We start from the raw sequence: 21,558 nt of genomic DNA on the forward strand, positions 1-21,558 counted from the left end.
TCTCTCATTAGAGCATCTTTGTTAGACATGCTAATTTACAAGGTCTCTAAAATTGTATATGAGATCTACTCTGTGTGTGTGCATTTTTGAGTATTCCACCTTGGAGAAGTCTCACACCATAAAAATCCTTATTCAATACCAAAGCAAAAACCCTTTATCCCTTAACCATGTCTGGCTCTTAATTTCAGGACCAAGGAAAAGGCATCAGTGCAATATTGAAACAAAAATATTAAGAGAGTGGGAAATTATCTGATGAGAGGAGAAGGAGAAATAAAAATGTATGCCACTTTTAAAATTAAAATTAGATCCATTTTGTGGCAGAACAGAGCTGTGCAAGTAACTAGCAAGCTGTGGAAAGCAGCTAACTCTGTGAGGGTGAGATGTGGAAAACAAGAGCCAGGTCTGCTGCTGCAGATGTGCAACACAAGAATTGCTCAACAAGCTGGTTGATTTTGGCAGTGAAAGAAAGGCCTGGTGCCATGAGGAGGGGACCCATCTGGTGCCTAAATACCCCAGCCTGCCTCAGAGGGGAAGGGGTGAAAGCACAGCATGCTGCACAAGAAGAAACCCCACTCACACTGGTGAAAATCCCCAACTGTAGGTGCAGAGCTGCACCCTGCAGTTCTTATGTCATAGTTTAATAAGTGTTACAAATTGCGTTAGAATGAAGGTCAAAGGAAAAACAAAGTAGTTCATATGTCATTTCTGCTGTTTCAGAAAAGGAAGCCATTGCCACAAGGTGGACACAGACCATTGTGTCACTAGAGAGCAGGGAAAGATCCCTTCTGGCACTGCCTGGCCACACATACTGACCAAAACCCTTCAACAAATCTCACCCTTGTGGGTGTCCTCTCCCCCAAGGCTCTCAGAAAAGTACCACCCTGGCCAGAGATGCTGCTGATACTTGGGGCCAGGGAAGGGATGGCATACACTCAGCATGTTTTGAAAGTTCTGAGCTATTTTAATCCACCTTATGATCCCCTGGATAAGCACTTAGGACTGAGTGACTCAGCACATGAATTTTACTGAGAGAAGTGCCTCAAACTGCTTTAACATGTTTCTGCAGAAGCTCAGCCCTTTGTCTGCCCACATGTTTTTTTCAGTAGGCTGCAAGTTTCTAGTTTTTCTTACTAAAATCAGGTTTCCACTTTTTCTTACAAAAGACATTCAATATGATTGCAGATAATGCTCCTTAGCTATGTTAAATGAAAATTATCTAATAATGTCAGCAAAACATATGAGTTAATATCTATTTTAAGAGAAAATTAAAGAGAAATTTAAAGGACAAAGATTTATTTAAGAGAAAATGAAAGAACAAAGGTTATACTTAGATATACAAATATCTGCAGTAGCTTCTCTGCATATAAAAAGAGTTATTCACTTATCAACGTTGTAAGGTCTCAATGAATCATAAATAAATCTTAATTTTTATATAATTGCATTTTTCCAGAATCAAAAGGCATAGCACATTGTTAACTAACTTGCATTATAGAGGTGTTAAACATCTGCCATTGGATGAACATTTCATATTTAAAAAATAATATTTAAGAAAACCTTTCAATTTACTAAAATTCACAGAGTCATTTCAGAGTGAGTCTTTTAATCAGCTATTTCCTTTTTAACTTAATTTCCTGTTTTCTATTTTCTTGTTTTCCATTCCATTATGATTTCACTGCTATTTTCTAGTTTTCAGCCTCCTTTTCTGTCTGCATACCTGTAAATACAGAAGCAATTATGAGGGCAGCAAGAGAGGATGAACAGTGTGTGATAACTGAATGTTCTTCATGGATTTGAATGTTCTCCTTACTGCTTTGAGAAATTAACTTGATTTTAGCTTTGTAGCCTCTTGAATTATCCTGCACCCTCATATTACTTACCCCAGAGGGGCAGCCTCTCCCAGAGGTTTTTGGCTGCTTAAAGCCTTTGCTGCATCATAATTCTCTATGTGGTGTGAGAAATGGCTTCTCATAAAAGGACATAACTAAATGTGTACTTGGAAATGGCTTATTCATGTCCAGATTTTCATCCACCAGCATACACCAGCATCCATTGTTCTTAACAGGGCTGCTTCCAAGGATTTCTTCCCCAGGTCTGTGCTCATGCCTGGGATTGCCCTGACCCAGGTGCAGCACCAGCCCCTGGCCTTGTTGTCATGGGCCCACCACTCAAGTTTGTCCAGGTGCCTCAGGATGGATCCCATCCTTCTGTTGTGCCAACTGCACCAACCTGCTCGGTGTCATTTGCAAAAGTGCTGAGGGTCCACTAAATCCTTCTGCCTGTGTCATCGACAAAAACAGCAAAGAGCGCCAGCCCAAAGACACAAGAGGAACACCACTTGTCATCAGCCTCCACCTGGACACTGGGCCATGGACCACAACTCTGTCTGCATCCACCCAGCCATTCCTCCTCCATCCAGCAGTCCACCTTCAGCTGTATGTCTCCCTGATCTGGACATGAGGATGCCATGTGGGATGGTGGCATCAAAGGCCTTACAGAAGTTTAGATGGATGACACAAGTCACTCTTCCCTTGTCAGTCCTTGCAGTCACTACAGAAGGCCACAGATTGCTCAGTAGTCCCTTTATTCCCTTTTGAAAAATAGGAATGATGCTTTTATTTTCACAGTCACTGGGGGCTTTTCCTGGGTGCTGTGACTTTACAAACATCACAAGGGTGTCCTGGCAACAATGTCATCCCTCAGGGCATTGGGGTGCCTCTAACCAGGCCCCACAGGCTTGTGCCCATTCAGTTCCAACAGCTGCTCTTGAATCTGTTCTTCACCAACCCCCACCTGCAGCCTCAGGGAATCAAGAGGCACAGGAAGCCTGATGGCCACTGAAATCTGAGGGAAAGAACTCATTGAGTACCTCGGCCTTCTCCAACTGCTGTCCCCAGTTCTCTTTTCTCCTTTATCGGGGGTACACTGTCCTTGGCCCTTCTTCCCAACTGATGTCCTTATAGAATCCCTTCTTGTTACTCTTCACACCCGTTTCCAAGCCCTGTTTAATTTTTGCTTTGGCCTTCCAGATCCCATCCTTACATATCCAAACAGTATCCCTGTACTCTCCCCAGGTCACCAGTTCCTGCTCCCACTGGCAGTGTCTTCCTCTTACTCCTCAGTTTCAGGAGAAGATCCCCGCTTTTCTGTGGAAGTTTACTGTCCACCTTACTTGGTTCCTTACACATCTGTGATGGTGTTCACAGGGGTCTTAGGATGAGGGAAGAGACGAGAATGTTGACTCCATGTTTCAGAACTCTTGATTTATTATTTAATATATATATTATATTAAAACTATACTAAAAGAATAGAAGAAAGGATTTCATCAGAAGGCTAGATAAGAATAGAAAAAAAAAAAGAAGATAACAAAGGCTTCTGTCTCAGACAGAGAATCTGAGTCAGCTGTGATTTGCCATTATTTAGAAGCAACTCTATGAGACCAATGCCTCATGCCGCATTCCACAGCAGCAGATAATCATTGTTTACATTTTGTTCCTGAGGCCTCTCAGCTTCTCAGGAGAAAAAAATCCTAAGGAAAGGATTTTTCACAAAATGTGTCTGTGACACATATCAGCTTGGAAAGGTCTTCTGCTCCAAAAAAAGTCTCATTAAAAGGTTGCCAGCTCTGATCAGGTCCTCTGTTCCTAAAGACATCCCAGCAGATCTCACCCACCAAATCTTTGTCTATCTGGAAATTCCTTCTGCTGAAGTTTAGGGTCCTGACCTGTCTCCTCACCAGGCCAGTGTTCTTCAAGGTCAGGAGCTCACCCAGGGCAGGGTCACCACTGACCAGAAGGGAATTAGTGCTGGCTTTGATGATGGGATGGCTCTGGCACCTTCCCCCTGTGGGTGATGTGCACAGAGGCCTGTGCCTGTGCAGAGGTTCACAGGGCCCTTGTGCCACACAGCAGGACTCAGGATGGAGACGAGGGGGCCATGGAGTTCTTTCCACACCCTGCACAGTGCTGCTCTTCACTGGCCCTTGCCAGCAGTTTGGGCCAAATTAGAATCATAAAATGTCCTGACTGGGAAGGGACACATCCGGATCTGGAAGTCAGCTCCTGGCCTTGTACCACACAGCTTCATGAATCTCACCATGTCCAAACACTTCTTGAACCCTGTCAGGCTTGGTGCAATGACCAAGGGGAGCTTGTTCCAGTGTTCAACCAATCCCTGGATGGAAAACTGTTTCCTAATATCCAACCTAAGATCCCCTGACACAGCTCCATGTCATTCTGACTTAGAGCAGCATTCTGGGAAAGGCAGAGCCTGGGCAGCAGAGCCTGAGATGCACCTGGGCTTCTTGACCTGATGGATCCTCCTACATTTTTTTCTGTCCCCTTCTTCTTCTCTCCTCCTCCTTTCCTTTCCTTTCCTGGCCAGCATTCCATCCCATTTTCCTTGGCCTCCAATCTTTTTGTTTGCCTTGCCTTTGGTTTTCATTTTCCTGGTAGGATCCTGCAAACCTGCCCACCCCACAGGCAGGAAAAGCCACTATTGTCTGGAGTCAATTCTTGTTTTTAACCAAAGAGAGGTCAATTTACATCCTTTCCTCTGAAAGGCCTATCTGCCCTTCCACATCTACCAGGGACTCTTACCACATTCTCAGGAAGTAAAGCTGGAGGCGCCTAAACCAGGCAGTTTGGGGTTAATGCTTGGCAGAAGGCAGCCTGGAGGTGTCAGTGACCAATTGCCAAATCATCACCTCAGTTCTGCAGAGAAGATGCTGGTTTTCATCATTCACATCTTGCACAGTCCACCCACCCCAAAACAGATTGGATGTAACTGTGATGAAGAACAAGCTGAGCAAAAATCCTCTGAAGTTGACTTTGTTGTTGACTCTGAAGGTACACTTTGTTTTTCCAGATAAAGTTTTGGTATTTGATTAAACACATGTCACAAACACATTTTATGAAAAATCCTTTCCTTAGGATTTTTTCTCCTGAGAAGCTGAGAGGCCTCAGGAACAAAATGTAAGCAATGATTATCTGCCGCTGTGGAATGCAACAGGTGGATGTGTGATTGGTCTCATGTGGTTGTTTCTAATTAATGGCCAGTCACAGTCAGCTGGCTCAGACTGTTTGGTCAGTCACAAGACTTTACTATCATTCCATTCTTTTTCTATTGCTTGCAAGCCTTCTGAAGAAATCCTTTCTTCCATTTTTTTTTAGTATAGTGTTAATATATCTTTTCTTTTTAATATAATATATATTATAAAACAAGAAATCAGCCTTCTGAAACACAGAGTCAGATCCTCGGCTCTTCCCTCTTCCTGGGACCTCTGTGAACACCACACAAACACATTCCTAATACATTTGATTAAAAACTCCAATTTGGGGTTACAAGGTATTATTGTGTGGCACGAGGAATCCAGTAAACCCAGGAGATGGGCTGCTTTTGGGAGGCACAGCAGAAAGTACCTCACTGCCCAAGACACCTTATTCCAGTGTTTGTGGAGCTGACATACACCTGCCTTTTGGATTCCACCCATGTCTCTGCCATCTTCTCTGTCTGGCAGAGAGGGGGATGGATCCATCCAGGTCTTGCCTGGTAATCCCACCTGTTCTGCTTTACTGCTCCACTATTCCGAATGCTTGTCCACAAAGCACCAGTGTGTGCAGCAGTGTCTTCTCGGAAGTCTGAAGCAAAGCCCACCCAGAGCCCTTCCCCTGTTGTCATCTTGACTTTGAGGTCTCTGGAACCCCAAGCCTCAGGCTGTGAGAGCACTCTGTTCCTCCTCATGCCTGTCACTGGCCTTGGGGGTCTCCTCAGCTGAAGGACCTCCCCACACAGTTTTCAACCACAGACTCCACCAGCACCTTCACCTGCACACATCAAAACCTTTTCCTCAGCCCAAAAGCCTGAAAAGTTGTGAAGCAGCCCCCCTGCACAGAAGGCTGTGGATGTGGAGTAGCCCTTCCAGCAGCTTCCCCACCAGCACTTGTTGGAGAGAGGAGGCTGCCAGGGACTTCAGAGCACCCAGACTCTGGTGGGACAGGAAGACTGCAGCTGGCTGGTCCAGAGACATCCTCTCCATCAACTCCATATGGCTTTCAATAGGAGGCCTCGTCCTGCTGGCTGGGATTTGGCCCACACAGATGGCTGGAGGTCACCCTGTTGGCGGCTGCATCGTGGCCAGTGTGCTGGACAAGGGCCAGGCAGCCACTTTAGAAGGAGGAGATTGGCCACAAGCAAGTCCTCAGGCACCCAGAGGGAGCAGGAACACAGGGCCAACAAGGCAGAAATTGTTCATGGGCAGCTGCCTATTTGGAAGTGGCATGAGACAGGGGAGAGGCACCAGCTCTGCTGCACCACTGATGTACAGGTGCTACAATACTCCTCATCCTAAAGCCTCTAATTTTTCTGTTGGAATCTGGATTATCAAGCTCTGAAAAGGATGAACATCTGAAGGAAGACAGGATCTCGAAGATATCTCATTTACAATTCATCATTTGCTGCCTCCTGGCAGACAGGGCTTTCTTTACTCAGAAACCTTGCCTAATTTACATATATATGCACAGCAGTGTACCCTAGCTCCCCTTACTCCTAAATAAAATAAGCTTTGACTATGGTGTATTCCCAGGTACTACAGGGTGTCCTGCCAAGATCCCTTCTCAGCAGTAAGCATCACACATGCGCCACACTCATCAGGATGGGACACAGCTGCCATCAGCTAAGATGTGGAAGCTGTCAAGTGCTGCTGGGCTAGAAAAGCTCTTACAAGGACTGGAGGAAGCTTGTTTTGGAAACTCAGTTCCTTCCCTTTGAAATAAAGGCCTGAATTCTGCTGTTTGTCAGGCACCTTGCCCTCCATTGTTCCATTTCCCTGGATGCAGGGAAACTTGTACATGGGTGATACGTGAAAGTTCTTGAGAGCAATTTTCGTTAGGACCATCCACTTGTAATTAATGTTTATATCACTCCTGAGGTACAGAGGTGACATTGCAGAGCATGTCATCCAGCTGTTTAAAACTAAGGACCAGGAGTCTGTCAATGTTAAACTGCATTTTTTTTTTCCTTTTAATTTCAGCTGGAACAACTCTGTCTAAATAAACTGATATTCTTCCCACACACAACTCTTGTAGAAAGGGACTTGGAAGAGTGTGACAGTGGTAAAAGTTATTCCTTCCTCCTTTCCCCCACCATCACTGATGGACAATGTGGTTTGTCCTAAGACTGGAACAGCAAAAGGGAATTGCAGGAGGGACTGCCTGTGCACTCTCATAATTAATGCATTCCAGAGATGGGGGAGCAGAGATGTTTGGTTTTGGTGCACATCTGCCTGCAAAAGTGCATAAAATGCTGCTGGAGACTGGAACAGCTGGACTCATGAAGTTGCAGGCAGCTTCTGAGTGGAACACATGCAAACCCCCACACTCCCTGCAGGAATGCCTGCAGGCTACATTAACTGTAGTAATGTTAGTAACTGTAGTAATGTAGAAAGTCTGGGGAACACTCACTTCTGGACAGAACAGAGATAAAACCTCATCAAGTGTCTCTATAGGAGCTTTGTTCCTTTGTTATTGTGCATTCCACAAGGCCAAAGACTGTAAACCTGTGTTTCCAGCTGAACCTGCTGGTACAAGAACCCTTCAGACACAGGCTGTCAAGGAAATCTGAGACTTGCTGGACCAAGCCACACCTGCTCTGAGGTGAGTTCTGCAGAGCCAGGGACAGGGAGGGTTCGGGAGCTCTCTGACAAGCTGCCTTGTACAGCTAAGGAGAGGGTAAACATGTCACAGCTGTGGAAACAGGACAGCTTGTCACCACTGTGGGAGAGCAAAGCTGCTGCCCTGGGCAGGGGGCAGCCACCATGTGCTTCACTGTTTATCTGTCATCTCAGGAAGGGAACTTAGAACAGCTCTGGTTTCGTTCCATTGGAACTTCAAAAGACAAGAAGTCAAGATTTATTTTCTTTAGCCCAAGGGAAATTTTGGGTTCCTTCTTGTTTCAGTTTTGCAGTAGGGAGGTGTGGGGAGAGTGTTTGGGTAAATGCCAAAACCACATTTAATATTTTTATTGCTTCAGTTAGAGTATTTGTACTTTTTTAATAGAAGACTAATACCCTACACCAAAACTAGGAAACATTTAAAATCTTTATTTCTGCTTCAGTTTCACAGCCATCAGCTATTAAAAAACAATGGGAAAAGTAACCAGAGTATCACATCTCGTAAAGTCATAAAATCACAGAGTGGTTTGGGTTGCAAGGGACACTTAAAGAGTGTCTAGTTCCAACACCCCTGCCATGGTATCATACCCTGCTGCCCACACTGCTGTTTCTGCTCCAGGACATTTTTGGCTTTCTGGGCTGTCTGAGCTCATTGCCAGCTCATCTCGATCTTCTCATCTGCCAACACCCCAAGTCCTTCTCCTCACAGCTTTCATTCCTGCCTGTGTTTGTGCCTGGAATTGCCCTGATCCAGGTGCAGCACCTTGCATATCCATTCAGTTTACATCAAAGCTCCATTCTGCTTAGCACAAGAAAACTGATAATGAAAATTAGTGTGAACACCTGCGCCTCCAAACTGAATCTTAGCTTCAGGTATTCTTTCAGTGCTGAGTCTCATGAAAAAATACCATGACCACTGCAAGGTGACACAGCCTCCAGGGAAGTGGTGCTGATCCTGAACATCCTTGGCTGTTCAAATGATGGCATGCTGGTCTCCTGGGTGCTGAGCCAGAGCCATGCTAGGAATATTCAAGGCCTTATAATAAATGTAAGGGGGGGGGCATTACTTCTCTGTTCTTCTGTGCTTTCCTGGGCCAAAACAAAGCTACACAAGTATTCAGTTTTTCCTGGGGCAATCTGTGCCAAATAAAGATGTAATTTTTTTGGGGGGGCGGGGGGCGAAGGGGTGGGAGGGGGATGTTCAGCACACACTGTAATTTAAGAAAGTAGTTTTCCCTTGAATGTGAATCTTAGATGCTAACTGAAATCACAGATGGACACATGTGTGCAGAGGTGAAACCTCTCATCGAGCAACTGTCATATAAACATTAAAATTCAGAAAACATTCAGGTGCAGCCGACCTACCTTAGTAGGGGCAAAAGCTTCACCACTTTTTCCACTGTAGCGACTGTCTTAATAAAGAGAGATCACCCTTACTGGTAATCTCTGCATTATCTGGATCCTTAGTCACCCACAGCTGCAGCAAAAATTAATTGTAATTTGAACAGTTAGGTTAATTAATAATTAATAATTATTTAATAATTAATATATAATTAATGTAAAAAACTGTTTGTTTATTTTAAAAAGATAACACATATTTTACTTTCAGGTAGAATAATTATGGAGTTGCCTTCATAAGTTTTGGATTTCTAACTACCATTGTTGGCAACAATAAACTATACTTCTCTGACATCTTTCAGGAGAACAATTCCACTGTTCAGGTACTGCTTGTCAGGGAATTCTCTTCATCTCATGGAGGGAGAGTCACTGGGCTAATTAGAATATCTACACTGCTTTTCCAGTTTTTCTTACCAACAGGCAAAACTGTCACTTTCATTTTTACTCTACTCCCACAGTTTATAGTTGGCAGAGGCTGAAAACTGTGCTCAACTCTTCATTTAGCTAAAAAAATCCACTTAATGAAATCCATGCCTTTGCATGATTAAATGCCACATCAAAAAGAGCATTTGCAGAATGGAGTTTGAAGAGCTGACCCAGTTTGTCACACCCCCTAAGCCTCACTGACTCCTGCCTCCCTCAGCATGGTCCTGCTCATCTGGTGACGGAGCTGGCTGGATTTGCTGGCCCATCAGAAAACCACAACCCAGTTGTTATAGGCAAAAGTTAAGTTAATTTAAATTAGGACATAGTTCAATTATATTGCATTAATTTTGTTATAGCAATTGTATTACGTTAAGAAGAGGAGGTTATTGGAATGTTCTAGGAGAAGGGCCCAGGGTTTGGTGGAAGGGCGGTGTGGCAGGGCAAGGCGAGGTCGAAGAGTGATTGGATGGAAGATCTGACCAATCATTCGAAGCCTTGCAGAAACGATTGGTCCAGAATGACCAATGAGAAGCCTGGAAATGGACCAATCATCATGCGGATCCAAAATGGACCAATCCTGGACTCGAAGGGGGCTGTAAATGGGGGGAGTTACATTGGGTCAGGGTTCTTCTTTTTGGAAGCTTGTTTGCTGGGGAGAGCCCTGTATACTTGGGGTTAGTGCACTGTTTTGGTTTTGGCTCACTGTGTGGGTGCCTGGGCTTATCCTGGGTACTTCGTTCCTTGTAGCTATTTTAATAAACGAGAACCTCTTTCTCCAGAGAAAGTTTGGCCTTGTTCATACTCGTAACACCGACACCTCAGGAGCAGCCGTGGCTGGGTCTGCAGTGGCAGCAGCTCTGACAGAGCTCTGCCAGCCAAGGGCAGCCTCCCCACACACACACGGGGGCTGAAGGACCTCTCCTCTGATGTTATTTCTATTCCCTGTCCCCTGATTCCCCCAGGAACCTAGGGAAGAAGTTGCCAAGACAGTGGGGCAGAGTGATGGGGGTCGGTGAGCGCTGACTCTCGCAATCCATGTTTGTACCAGCATCAAAGGAGCCACCTGAGATAATTCTGATCATTTCAGGAACCAGGAATGCAAAATTCAGAACTGATTTTATTCCAATATTAAGTATAAAATTAGGAACCACACAAAGCTATTGAAAAGGGCTTCAGTGGTGAAAGACTGTTTTTAAAATTGCTTACCTACGGAATGAACATTTTTCTCTCTGTGTTCTGCCGTCCTGCAAACTGTTCAGCCCCAAGTTACATGCTCCATAATGAACTTCTCAGTCCCAACTTGATGGCATGTTTTGCATTGGAGGGGTCCTTCATTTAACGTGTAACCAGGGGTGTATTGCATATCAAGGCACTACAAATAGAAGGGAAAGGACAGCACCCAGGTTTATAGCCAACACCGTCTAATCAGAGTTTGCAGTGCAGGTACATCAGGTCAAGGCTCACTCTGCACTTCAAACTGCTACACAGTTTTCACCTGTCTTTTTAGAAAAGATGGTTCCATGATAGCATAACATTACTTATTTATTGTCTTCAAGCTGCTTGCTTATTATAGAGACTGAGTACCTTGCCAAATCGTCACAAAACTTTTCCTTCCAAACACAGAAGGTATTTCTCTGCTCCCTGCCTGGCGGATCTGTGATGAAAAACAGATGGTATTTGTTCATTTGTCATATTAAACTAAACTTCCCTTCCCACAAACAAAACACTCTTCTGGAATGGCTTGGTTGATTGCTGTCATTAACACACCTCTCTAGGAAGCAGTAATTATCCAGCCACTCACTCACCGACCTCCTGCCCACAGCTACTCATTCCTTCTGCCTCTTCATTGTGCCTTAAATGCCACGTAGGAGACTCAGAATGTTCAACTATTGGGCATTAAATATTTAAATTATTTTCAAATTAGGTGTACAGTCTAGCACTTCAAAGCTCAGAGCAGTGCATGCATTCTTTTAAAGGTAGCGACTTTAATATGCTGAAAGAGAAGCTTTGTTCTTTGCTGTCAAAAATAAAAAAAAAAGGAAGAGAAAAAAAGAAAAAATTGAAAAAGGAAAAAAGGGAAAAGCAGGAAGGTGAAAGAGTAAAATAAATTAAAAACTAACAGCCCACCAACCTTCCCTGCTCTGTTCACAGCTGCCTAAGTTAATAATTTTCTGTTCCTTCTGTGATCATCAACAGGAAAATCGAGGGGAATGAAATTCAATGGGCAAACTTCCTGGGAAAGAACGCTTAAGAAAAAAAAAGAGGCAAAATAACTATGAACTCTCTCAGATAGCTATTATGCTTGAGAAGTACTGAAGAAAAGGATTTACCTATGCCTGTACATGCAGTTTCATTTATTCAATGTGATTAAGTGGAAGCCGCTGATTAAACACTTTTCTGAATTTTAGCCAGTAAATGAAATTTTGCAGAGTCCTGAGTACTCTTCCACTAGTATGAACATGTCCATGAAACTTTCAAGTAAAACTTCCTATTTCCATCATTCTTCTAAACATCATACAGATAATAGCACACTGTTCAGAGTCAGTGCTTTCTTAAACTGAACCGTGTCTTTATTAATTTTATTTACTAGAAATTCACTCTAGAAATGCACTACTTCAAGAAAAGTCAGTAAAAATACTCTCTCAGCAATCACATGAGTTGATGCAGGTGTATCTGAAATTCTTGCAATACTCTCCTTTTATATGATCCATGTCTTTGACTAGGACACAACGTCTGTGGTTGAGTTGAATCTCAGGTGCAGGTATCTGGGTGAGGAGGGAGGGAAGGGCAGCAATTCTGCACCCCCCTGACACCACCCAAGCCCCTTGGGGCACCAGCTGGAGTAGATGGTACCTGCTCCACCTTCCTGCCACTTACCCAGTGGCTTCAAGAGAAAAAAATTAATCTATTCACTTAAAAGCAAACAAATTGTGATAAAAAAAAGCCAACAAATCACAGAACTGGTCAGTTCAGAACAGCATTTCATAGCAGATAATCAAGATGTGATTCACCTGAAGGAGGACAGGCATTTGCATCTGATCAATTGGCACTGGCTGGCTCAGTGGTCAGGGAGAGGAGGAGGAGGAGGGGGAAGAAGAGGATGGCAAGAAAAGCATTTCTGTGCTGTAGTTCTTACAAAATGCAGAACTAGGGTGGGTCAGCTCAGCAGCAATTTCAAGGTAACACTTTTCCCTGTCAACTGCAAAAACCATGTCAAGGAGGCATGACCAGAGATAATTTCCTCTCAGTTTAGCTGTAGTGAAATCAATTGATCGTGTACTTTGCTTTATTTGTTGTGATCGATGCAGTACAAATTTTCCTTTGACTCTTCCCTCTGCCTCACTACTTCTAAACACATTTGTACCAGCAGCAGTGTTGACACAGGCCTGGTTACCTGTGACAGGCATTAAAACAAGACAGCCTGCTGCAAACACAAGTGGAATGTAGAGATGAAGAGCAGGCACTTCAAACTGAACCTGGCTATGAATGAACTTTGCAAAAAAACCCAGAAAATTACAAAAAAAAAACCCCACACTGAAGAATTGCAGCCATGCAGGAGGGCGTATTTAAAAGGAGTGTAGACGTGGCATTTGGGTACAGGGTTTAGTGGTGGGCTTGGCAGAGCTGATTTAATGGTTGGATTTGATGATCTTAGAGGCGTTTTCCAGCCTTAATGATTCTGTGTTCTGTCTCTGCACTCCACAGGCTGAACAGTAGAACTCACCATGTCGCAGACATCTTTTATGAAAAATCCTTTCCTTAGGATTCTTCCTCTTGAAAGGCCGAGAGGCCTCAGGAACAAAATGTAAACAATGATTATCTGCTGCTGTGGAATGCAACAGGTGTATCTTTGATTGGCCCATGTTGGATGTTTCTAGTTAATGGCCAATCACAGCCCATCTCGGACAGAGAGTCCGAGCCACAAACCTTTCTTATCATTCCTCCTTATTCTATTCTTAGCTAGCCTTCTGATGAAATCCTTTCTTCTATTATTTTAGTATTGTTTTAATGTAATATATATAATAAAATAATAAATCAAGCCTTCTGAAACATGGAGTCAAATCCTCGTCTCTTCCCTCAGTCTAAGACCCCTGTGAACACGGTCACACCACCACATCCTGGAGTGCAGCAGAGCCCAGAGAGAAACTTCCTTGGAAGGGGTTTTTGGGGCAGATCTGATATTGGACAGAAACACACAGAGAAAAACACAGGTTTTGCCTCTACACAGACAGCACTTTTTTTTTTTTTCAAATGAATGCAGAAAAATGTGGTTACAATAAAGAAAAACAAGCAAACAAGGGTCACTAATTTATATATCACGCCAAACAGCTCCCTCTTTAACCAGCAGAACCAGGAAGAACAAGGTATACATAATAAATCCTTGCTGCATTATTTGATGAACTAACAAGAGGAATTCATGAGAAGGAGGAAAAGAAATGCATTTATAAACTCAAGGTGTTAATGCATAAATAGGCATAAAAGAGTGTGCTAAAAAATTCTGAAATTCTGTGCTTCCCTTTGTGGCATTTAATAAATAGCTAGAAATCACACAAATATCTCAAAAGTTAAAAGTTTCCATGACATTTTTACCCCAGGCATTAGAAGTATAAACTGTTAAGTATATAAAGATAACCTTTACACCTGACTATCTGCTTTTAATTATGTAGTAAGTTTTATAAGCCATAATGTACTATATCCCCTCTTAAAAATTAAAATAATTTGAGCAAAATATCAAATATTGTGAGGCACTCTGCTGGAATTAAGTCTTTTTTTGAAATGCAAGTGCAAAAAATATCCTCAGCACAAAATCAGTCACATTTCTGGCAATGCAGGTTTCTTATCCTACTCATTTCTATGTATTTCAATGCTTTAACATAACAATATTAGAATTTAATTTGGAGACAATCTTGATGGCACAGTCCATTTTTATTTCCCAACAGATTCTTCATTTGTGCATTCCCCAGGATTATGGCCATGACCTACTCCGTGTCTTCTGAGCGGCTTGGTTTTCCTATAGCTAATTCACCACCTTGCTTGTACTTTTCAGCATAATAATCAGAGTCAAAGCTCACAGAAAAATCTGGGGGACTCACATAAACATTTCCACTGTCTATTGTGACCTTATAAATCCTTTGTTTGACTCCTTTTGATTGCCACTTTGGTGTTGGTGATGACTCCTGAGGATTTATTCCTTTGTACAGTCCTTCTCCTGTTTCCAAGGTAATTTTAAACTTATGCCAAGGACAAACAATACATGCTTGTCCATCGATATCCTGCAGGAGGAAAAAGAAAAGATAGCAAGTAATCTTCTAGGACAGAAGGTATGTTTGGTTGTAAGGGTGTCTGAGGTTATAAGGTTCTCTATATAGTGTTCAGATAAAAGCATTACAGAAAATCCATTAGAGTTTTCACATGACTCCACGCCTCTGCATTAGTTTTATTTTGCTTACATACCTCTATTTCTCCAAAACACAAAGGGCCTCCTTCATCTGAAACATGGCAGAATACCATATTAATTTATACAGCAGATTTTATGCTTAATTCTAACAGCACTGATATCACACAGGCCAATATCTTACGGTAGCAGCGAGAATCCAGAGCATGAAATTTCCCCTCATGGTAGAAAACAACAATTTCTCTGCCATCGATTTTGGGTGTTATTCTTTGGGACTTCTTTATGTCATCTTCTTTGCCAATGAATATAAGACCATCTGGATGCATTTCAGCTCCTCCTGTGTTTGAGCTGTGTGAATCCACATCCTTAAAACACACAAACAAATAAATTAAAAGGTCACTTAGGAAGCAATTCATATTTGGATTTCATGTGAGGAGAGGGAGAGAAGGTTTCAGTGAAAGACTGTCGGTGTGCAGAGGTAGAAAAGCACAAGAGCTTGGTGACAATGTTCAGTTACTGTGTTCACTAGCAGAACTGACAGGACAAGGAAAACCAGATGCTGGAAACCAGATACCTGAGGCTCAGGCAAGATAAACTCTCAATCACTATTTGTTTACTCTGCACCTAAACCACTTTCACCCCTCAAAACACACGTGCAAACAAATATAAGGATGGCCAATGTAAAATACTATACAGTTCAGGTATACAACAGGTAACATTGACATGTAAATCCAATACTTTTCCATAATATTATGGCTAGAAATATAAAGTGATTAAAATTAATAAAATATTATTCTGCAAAGGAAAGAAAACATTTTTTATTGAGAAGCTGTATTCAACCTGACATTTCTAGTAAATTTTCCTGTCTTTCCTTCCCTCCTCTTATGTATTTCAAACATATAATAGACTCTCCCTCTCACAAGACAGAACATAAGCAGTTTTATGAAAACAGCCTTCCCTTTAAATTTACTTGCAATTAGCTACTGTGTTCCAGTTCTTCCCAAATTCCCAATACAACCTTGCTTCCTCAGTAAAACAAAGCCAGACCAGGTCTTTATAAACACAGAAAGGGTAAGCATGGATAGGGGGAGGAGGGGGTGTCTCTCTGGCTGCAGGAGGCTGTACTGTACCTTTGGTCCATACCAGATTGCAATGAAGATGAGAAAGCAGATGAAGAAATGAAGGCTGAGGATGATGAGGTCCAGCATGGCCTCCCTTCAGGTCTGTCACCGCTGCCCTGCCTTGTCCCCATGTGTCACAAGGTGCTACTCAGCCCCTCTTTAAGCACAAGCTGGAGGCAGCGGGGCCAGGCCCTGCAGCACCCTGTGACGGGGCTGTAGAGGCTCAGCGCATCAGAAACTGGCTCTGCCAGGGCTGATAAGAGCCAGGGACACGCTGGGGCTGGCCTGATAAGGGAGGAGCAGAGCTTCCAGTTCCCCCTGCTGCTGTCCTCGCCGTGAGCCCAGTCCTGTGGCCTGCTCCCAGAACCCTGCTCAGAGCCACACGCGGCCTGTCCTCAGGATCAGCAAATGCAGGTTTCCTCTTAGGCCACCGTGCTGGGGAGGCTGGTTTAAGTGCCAGTGTGGCATTCCCAAGACCAATTGTGAACTGATCTGCACGGGATCAGATCTGCTCCCTGCTTTCCAGTTCAAGGAACAGCCACCCAGTCTTACCCAGAAAGTGAAACGTCACTGCCAGGCTCACAGCATGATCCAGTAAAACATTCACATTCAGTTTTTTTCAGGTGATAAGCAAGCTAACCTCAGGAACCAGAGTAGGAAATCCCCAGTTTTTGCTATCACCTTTTGGCTGACTCTCCCTATAAACTTTCCAAATTGCCAAAGACACTAAAATGCAGAAGCCTGTAATTAAAATCTTTCTTTATGAGATGCTTCTGTAAACCCCTATGTATATAACAGAAACACACACACACACACACACACACACACACACACACGTATTTGTGTACACACATACCTGTTTGTATCTCCCAACCAGTATTAGAATACACCTCACCTCCAGCTCATTTAGATAACTTCTTACACTCAGCTTGGATTTTGCACTAATGAATTATCCAGGCTCCCACTCTGAAACCTGACTGACACCATCAGCAGCACATCGTGGATCCCGAGCAGCCTAAACTGTGCAAGCAATCAGTAGCCAAAAAGCTCCTTTCACAGCTGATACTTGCACACTTATCTATGAACAAATGTAGGCTAAGGACTACACAGGCACGTCAGGGGCCCTCCAAAAGAAACACTCAAGGCTACTTTCTTCCCCTAGATAAGAGGAAATGGGTCACATCACCTCCTCGCAGATCCCAAGACAGAATCCTGAGCTATCGAGCAATTCCAAATCGTGCAAGTGAGGACACTTCAGTCAGTAAGAGGAAAGGTTGTTTCCAGGCTTATGCAGAGTAATTTAGCCTTCTAACAGTTTTTGTCCTGATATTTTCTTAAGAGGTTGGCTGCTTTGATATTTTCTGAGTCACTGCAGACAGCATGGCCAGAATTGTCCCTGCTGCCAAGTGCCACCTCGTGGGAACAGCAAAGGGGTTTGCAAGCCGTGTAAGGGCTCCTTCTCCAGCTGGAAACAGAGCTGGCTTTGTAAATTGTGGCAATTCACTGCTGTACCCTGCTCTGAATAATTTTTCCCTATTTTGGGTAAAAGAAAATTACCCCTGCCACAGGGCACATTATTTTATTTTATTTTATTTTATTTTATTTTATTTTATTTTATTTTATTTTATTTTATTTTATTTTATTTTATTTTATTTTATTTTATTATTTTATTTTATTTTATTTTATTTTACTTTGTTTTACTTTGTTTTATTTTGGTTTTTTTTTTTGGTTTTTTTTTTGTAACATTTAATTTAATTTCATTTCGTTTTCTCCCCGCTGTGTTTCCTTGTCAAACTTCAAAAAGCGTGTAAGATCAGCAGGATGGCAGTTGCTACACAAGTTGCCCAGATACTATTCTCATTCAGAATTCTGAATTCTCATTCAGACTCTGAGTTTTTGTTACCATTACAAAGCCTTGCAATATTTTGGTCATATTTGTGGATTTTGGGATACATCATTCAGAAATAAAATTGTCCAGTCTGTTGTTGGGAGTTTTTTGGTAGTTGCTGTTGTTTAAACCCACCAGAAGAGTCTGGATGTGACGGTTTCATTTTGAGCAGGCTGGTGCAATTCTTGCAGTAGTTAACTAATGAGCTGCACAGACTGTGACAGACACACTGCAATGGGATGTTGTATATGTCTAAAACCTGCCCTGCTTGTGGCAAAAGGCTTGTAAAACATTGTTATAATTATTCCTGCCTTTTAAGGCACAGTCCTTAAATGAGGACTGTATCCTCCTCACTTAGTTCTGTTGCTGTTCATAAGATTCTTCACTGCACTCACTGAACCAGCTGACTTTTTTTCATCATTTTGACATTACAAATAAAACCTATACTTTTCTGTGATGTGAGAGCTCTGTTTCTGTGCGGTCGGGCAAGAGCAACCTGCAATCTTTAGAGCTGGTAGCAAATGTGTTATTAAAACCCTCAGCATGATGATGAGAGCTTACGTGTACAAAAAGGATGGACAAACCAAGGCAGGTAACATCAAAATCTCAGTGGCTTCTTTTTTAGTAATAATGGTGAAGCCTCAACCACCGCCCCAAACACAAAGGGGCTGTGAAGCACATTCCCACTGATTTGTGTCGGCCTCCCTATCTCGTGCAAGATCACATCTACTTTGGCCATTCCTGACAAATATTTTGAACTAAATTCCAGTGGCAGAGTTTGCATAACTTGGCAGGCAGTTTTCATGCTTAAACACTTGGAGTTCTTCACTTTTTTCCTCCACATTGCTCATCAGAGGAGGCCTGCCTGGAAACCAAAATAATTTCTCTTTCCTGCTCTGGGTGGCAGCATTTTCCAGGCTGTGAAGCCTTAGTCACTGCAGAGGGCTCCTCAAGGTTCCTCTGACAGCTGATACCTCATACAACTCGCAAGTCCCGTGTTTGTATTATTTTCCTCCAAATGCTCTCATCTTTTTATGATGTCACAAAGCAGAATCAATGCCCTGAGCATTCACTGCAGTTATTAAAACAGTTGCCTCTTGTGACTCCTTTAAGTCATACCCACATGTCACTCATTTCCTTTTCCACCCCATCATGTGGTTGGCTAATGCTCTGCTTCAAGTTCTCTAAAATTTCCAGGCATTATTGCACTTTTTTTGAACTGCAAAAATGCAGCTCGGACAGTTTTTTGTTAACCAATATAATGTTTTTCCCTTCCCTTTTTATTTTGACTTCAAACTAGTCCATGATTATTTTACCTGATTGATTTCAGGTATTTTTTCCAGCTAATCAAGACTCCTTTGGATTTTAGCCTATCCTGAGGAGCGCTGGTAGCTCTCCCAGGGTGCATTTTCTCAAGCTTAGCAAGAAGAGAGTGCATACTCCTGTATTTAATTACTTCCCAAAAAAATACCAAACAGCACTACATTGAATTCTTGCAGACCAATTGTTTTATCTGGGGAAAAGGCACAAAGTAAAATACAAGAGTTTTAAAACTTATTATCCAAATTAGTTTTTGATATAAATAGTTGGAAGACAAAGCTATTCAGATTTTCTGTCCTGTTTTCAACTGGATAACTGGTTGCAAATATTTGAGAAGAGACAAGCAGACAAATCTTTTGTTCTGCTTTTAGAAAATGAAAGTGAAACAATACAGGATTTTTCACTGGCTTTCACTGCCAGAAGTGCAGTTTTATCTCCTGCTCCATGTTCTCTCCAGAAACTGGAGTTTACACATGACTCTGAAAGAGCAGGTTTCGCAGTCTGTATTGCAAAGAATGTTTTCCTGAGTCTTAGCTTGAAAGATCCCAGATAAACCTTCTAAAGTTCAGTTTCAATAAGATTCATCTCCTACATGTTTTATCACAGGTCACTTCAAAAATTCACTATTAATGTTAACTTCCATGTGTATTTAGGCAATTTAATGTCAGTCTTATTTCTTATTTCATTCTCATTATTTCTCATAATGAGTGCCTGCATATCCAAGGAGGTAAGAACTACATCCATTATAATATCTTATTTTCATGTTATTACATATTATCCTGCTGGTCCAGATCAATAGTACATTTCCTGTATGGAGTCTTTATCACATTTCTTCCACATGACCCTTCACAATGGAAATTTCTCTGATAAGCTAATGAACCTGCCATCCTTTCATGTTTAATATTTTTCCTGGATGCATTTTTGCTATCATTTCTGTAGTAAACTGTTAGGCATGACTGCTAGCAAAGACTTTGTGTCTAAACCTCCATTTTTAACAGCAAATAATTCTGAATCTAATGATTCCCTGTAGTTGTGTTGATGACAGTAACAGTAATAAGGAAATTGTTTTTGTAAGAAGCCAGATATCTCACAGAGCTGAAAATAGATCATGTGCCACAAGAAAAATGTACTTTCAAAATATTCCTTCCCCTCTGTACCAGTGAGGGAGCATGCAAACCCCAGGGAATCATGGTTTCCAGTCCTGTAAATTAAGACCAATTTGTACTATCATTTTTATGAACGAAGACCTTGCTGTAAACTAGGAAGAATTCTGAATGCCCAATTAATGCTTTCTTCTAAACTGTCAATAATATGCTGCTAAGGAAGACTTCAGGAATAACCTTACTCTTCAGTCCATGCACAACAGCACCTCATCCATGCCCTAAATTTTTTCTCTCCCTGCAGCTCTGCTTTGCCAGTCTGTCCCATTCACAACTATTTCCATAATTTCAGTCAACACTTGGTCCTCTTGTTAGTTCTTTAGTTAGTTCCTCAGTTCCTCTTGCATGAGTCACATAAAACATTCCATATTTTACTGCAGTTACTGTGCCTCTGACTGCTTCTTGTAAATTCTTTACAGAGTACTCTCACTTCATCTTGCAAAAGATTCAAAAGTATACAGTTATTTGTCTTGTAGACTGGGTAAGCAACATCCATATGATTTATTCCCAGACCTTTTTATTCTTCCCCCCCGCCAAAGTCCAGCCTATCAATATTTAAAAAAAAAAAAATAATCAGAATAATACCTACCAAGTGTGGCATCTGCCCCTGTACATACAGCATAATAAAATACTTTCAGTTTTCTCACTTCGTCCTCTGAGAACTCTCCTGTGCAATTTCTTGGTGTACAATGAGTAATAATCTACCTCTGCAACTACTTCGGCATTTTAATAGTTACATAAAGGTAAAAAGAAATTACAATACTTTAGCAACTAAATTTAACAAATTTTTTAAAAATCACAAAACCTCCCAAAACTAAACAAAAAAAGCAGATGTAATTTAAAACCTTTTACCATATATTTGTCGTTTTCATTCTGTGGTCCCAGAAACACGGAGGCTAATCTGTTACACAGCATTGTTACCTCCTTCATGTTCTCCCTGTGCTTCCACAGATACCAAGCTATTTTAAAAGATGCTTGCACAAATCAGCTAGAAACAAAGCGTAGGAGCCAGAAATATGTGCTTTATCAGGTCATGTCTTTTTTGTTTTAAGGGGGTACTGCATAATAATCTCCTACAGTTTTACTCTATAGAAAATATGTTTTACTCTACAGAAACACAGGCGTAGCATCTTATTAGCTGTAGCATAACTATAAACCATAAAGATTGGGCATTATGTGAGACT

At 42.1% G+C, this 21,558-nt stretch overlaps 1 protein-coding gene across 2 annotated transcripts; it reads right to left on the reverse strand.

Moving 5' to 3' along the window:
* Window positions 1-13,704: 13,704 nt before the first annotated feature.
* Window positions 13,705-21,334, reverse strand: RFESD (Rieske Fe-S domain containing). 2 transcript variants are annotated; one of them, XM_064735983.1, is made up of 4 exons: window positions 21,227-21,334; window positions 15,070-15,250; window positions 14,945-14,979; window positions 13,705-14,763 (listed from the first exon to the last, which is right to left on the reverse strand). In XM_064735983.1, the coding sequence occupies exons 1-4, from the start codon at window positions 21,302-21,304 to the stop codon at window positions 14,470-14,472; spliced, it is 588 nt and encodes a 195-aa protein (XP_064592053.1). In that variant the 5' UTR covers window positions 21,305-21,334; the 3' UTR covers window positions 13,705-14,469. The 2 variants fall into 2 exon arrangements, with proteins under 2 accessions (XP_064592053.1, XP_064592052.1); XM_064735982.1 differs by lacking the exon at window positions 21,227-21,334 and adding an exon at window positions 16,016-16,236.
* Between the last annotated feature and the right edge of the window lie 224 nt (window positions 21,335-21,558).

This window comes from Zonotrichia leucophrys, chromosome Z, assembly GCF_028769735.1.
Source record: "Zonotrichia leucophrys gambelii isolate GWCS_2022_RI chromosome Z, RI_Zleu_2.0, whole genome shotgun sequence".
NCBI classification, from domain to species: domain Eukaryota; kingdom Metazoa; phylum Chordata; class Aves; order Passeriformes; family Passerellidae; genus Zonotrichia; species Zonotrichia leucophrys.

Excerpts from the sequence above, each read along its gene's own strand:
- RFESD (XM_064735983.1), bottom strand. The coding sequence starts at position 21,304 with ATGAAGGAGGTAACAATGCTGTGTAACAGATTAGCCTCCGTGTTTCTG. Across the intron at positions 15,251-21,226 it reads ATGAAAACGACAAATATATG|GATGTGGATTCACACAGCTC; the intron begins GTAAAAGGTTTT and ends GTGTGTTTTAAG. Across the intron at positions 14,764-14,944 it reads TGTGTTTTGGAGAAATAGAG|GATATCGATGGACAAGCATG; the intron begins GTATGTAAGCAA and ends TTCCTCCTGCAG.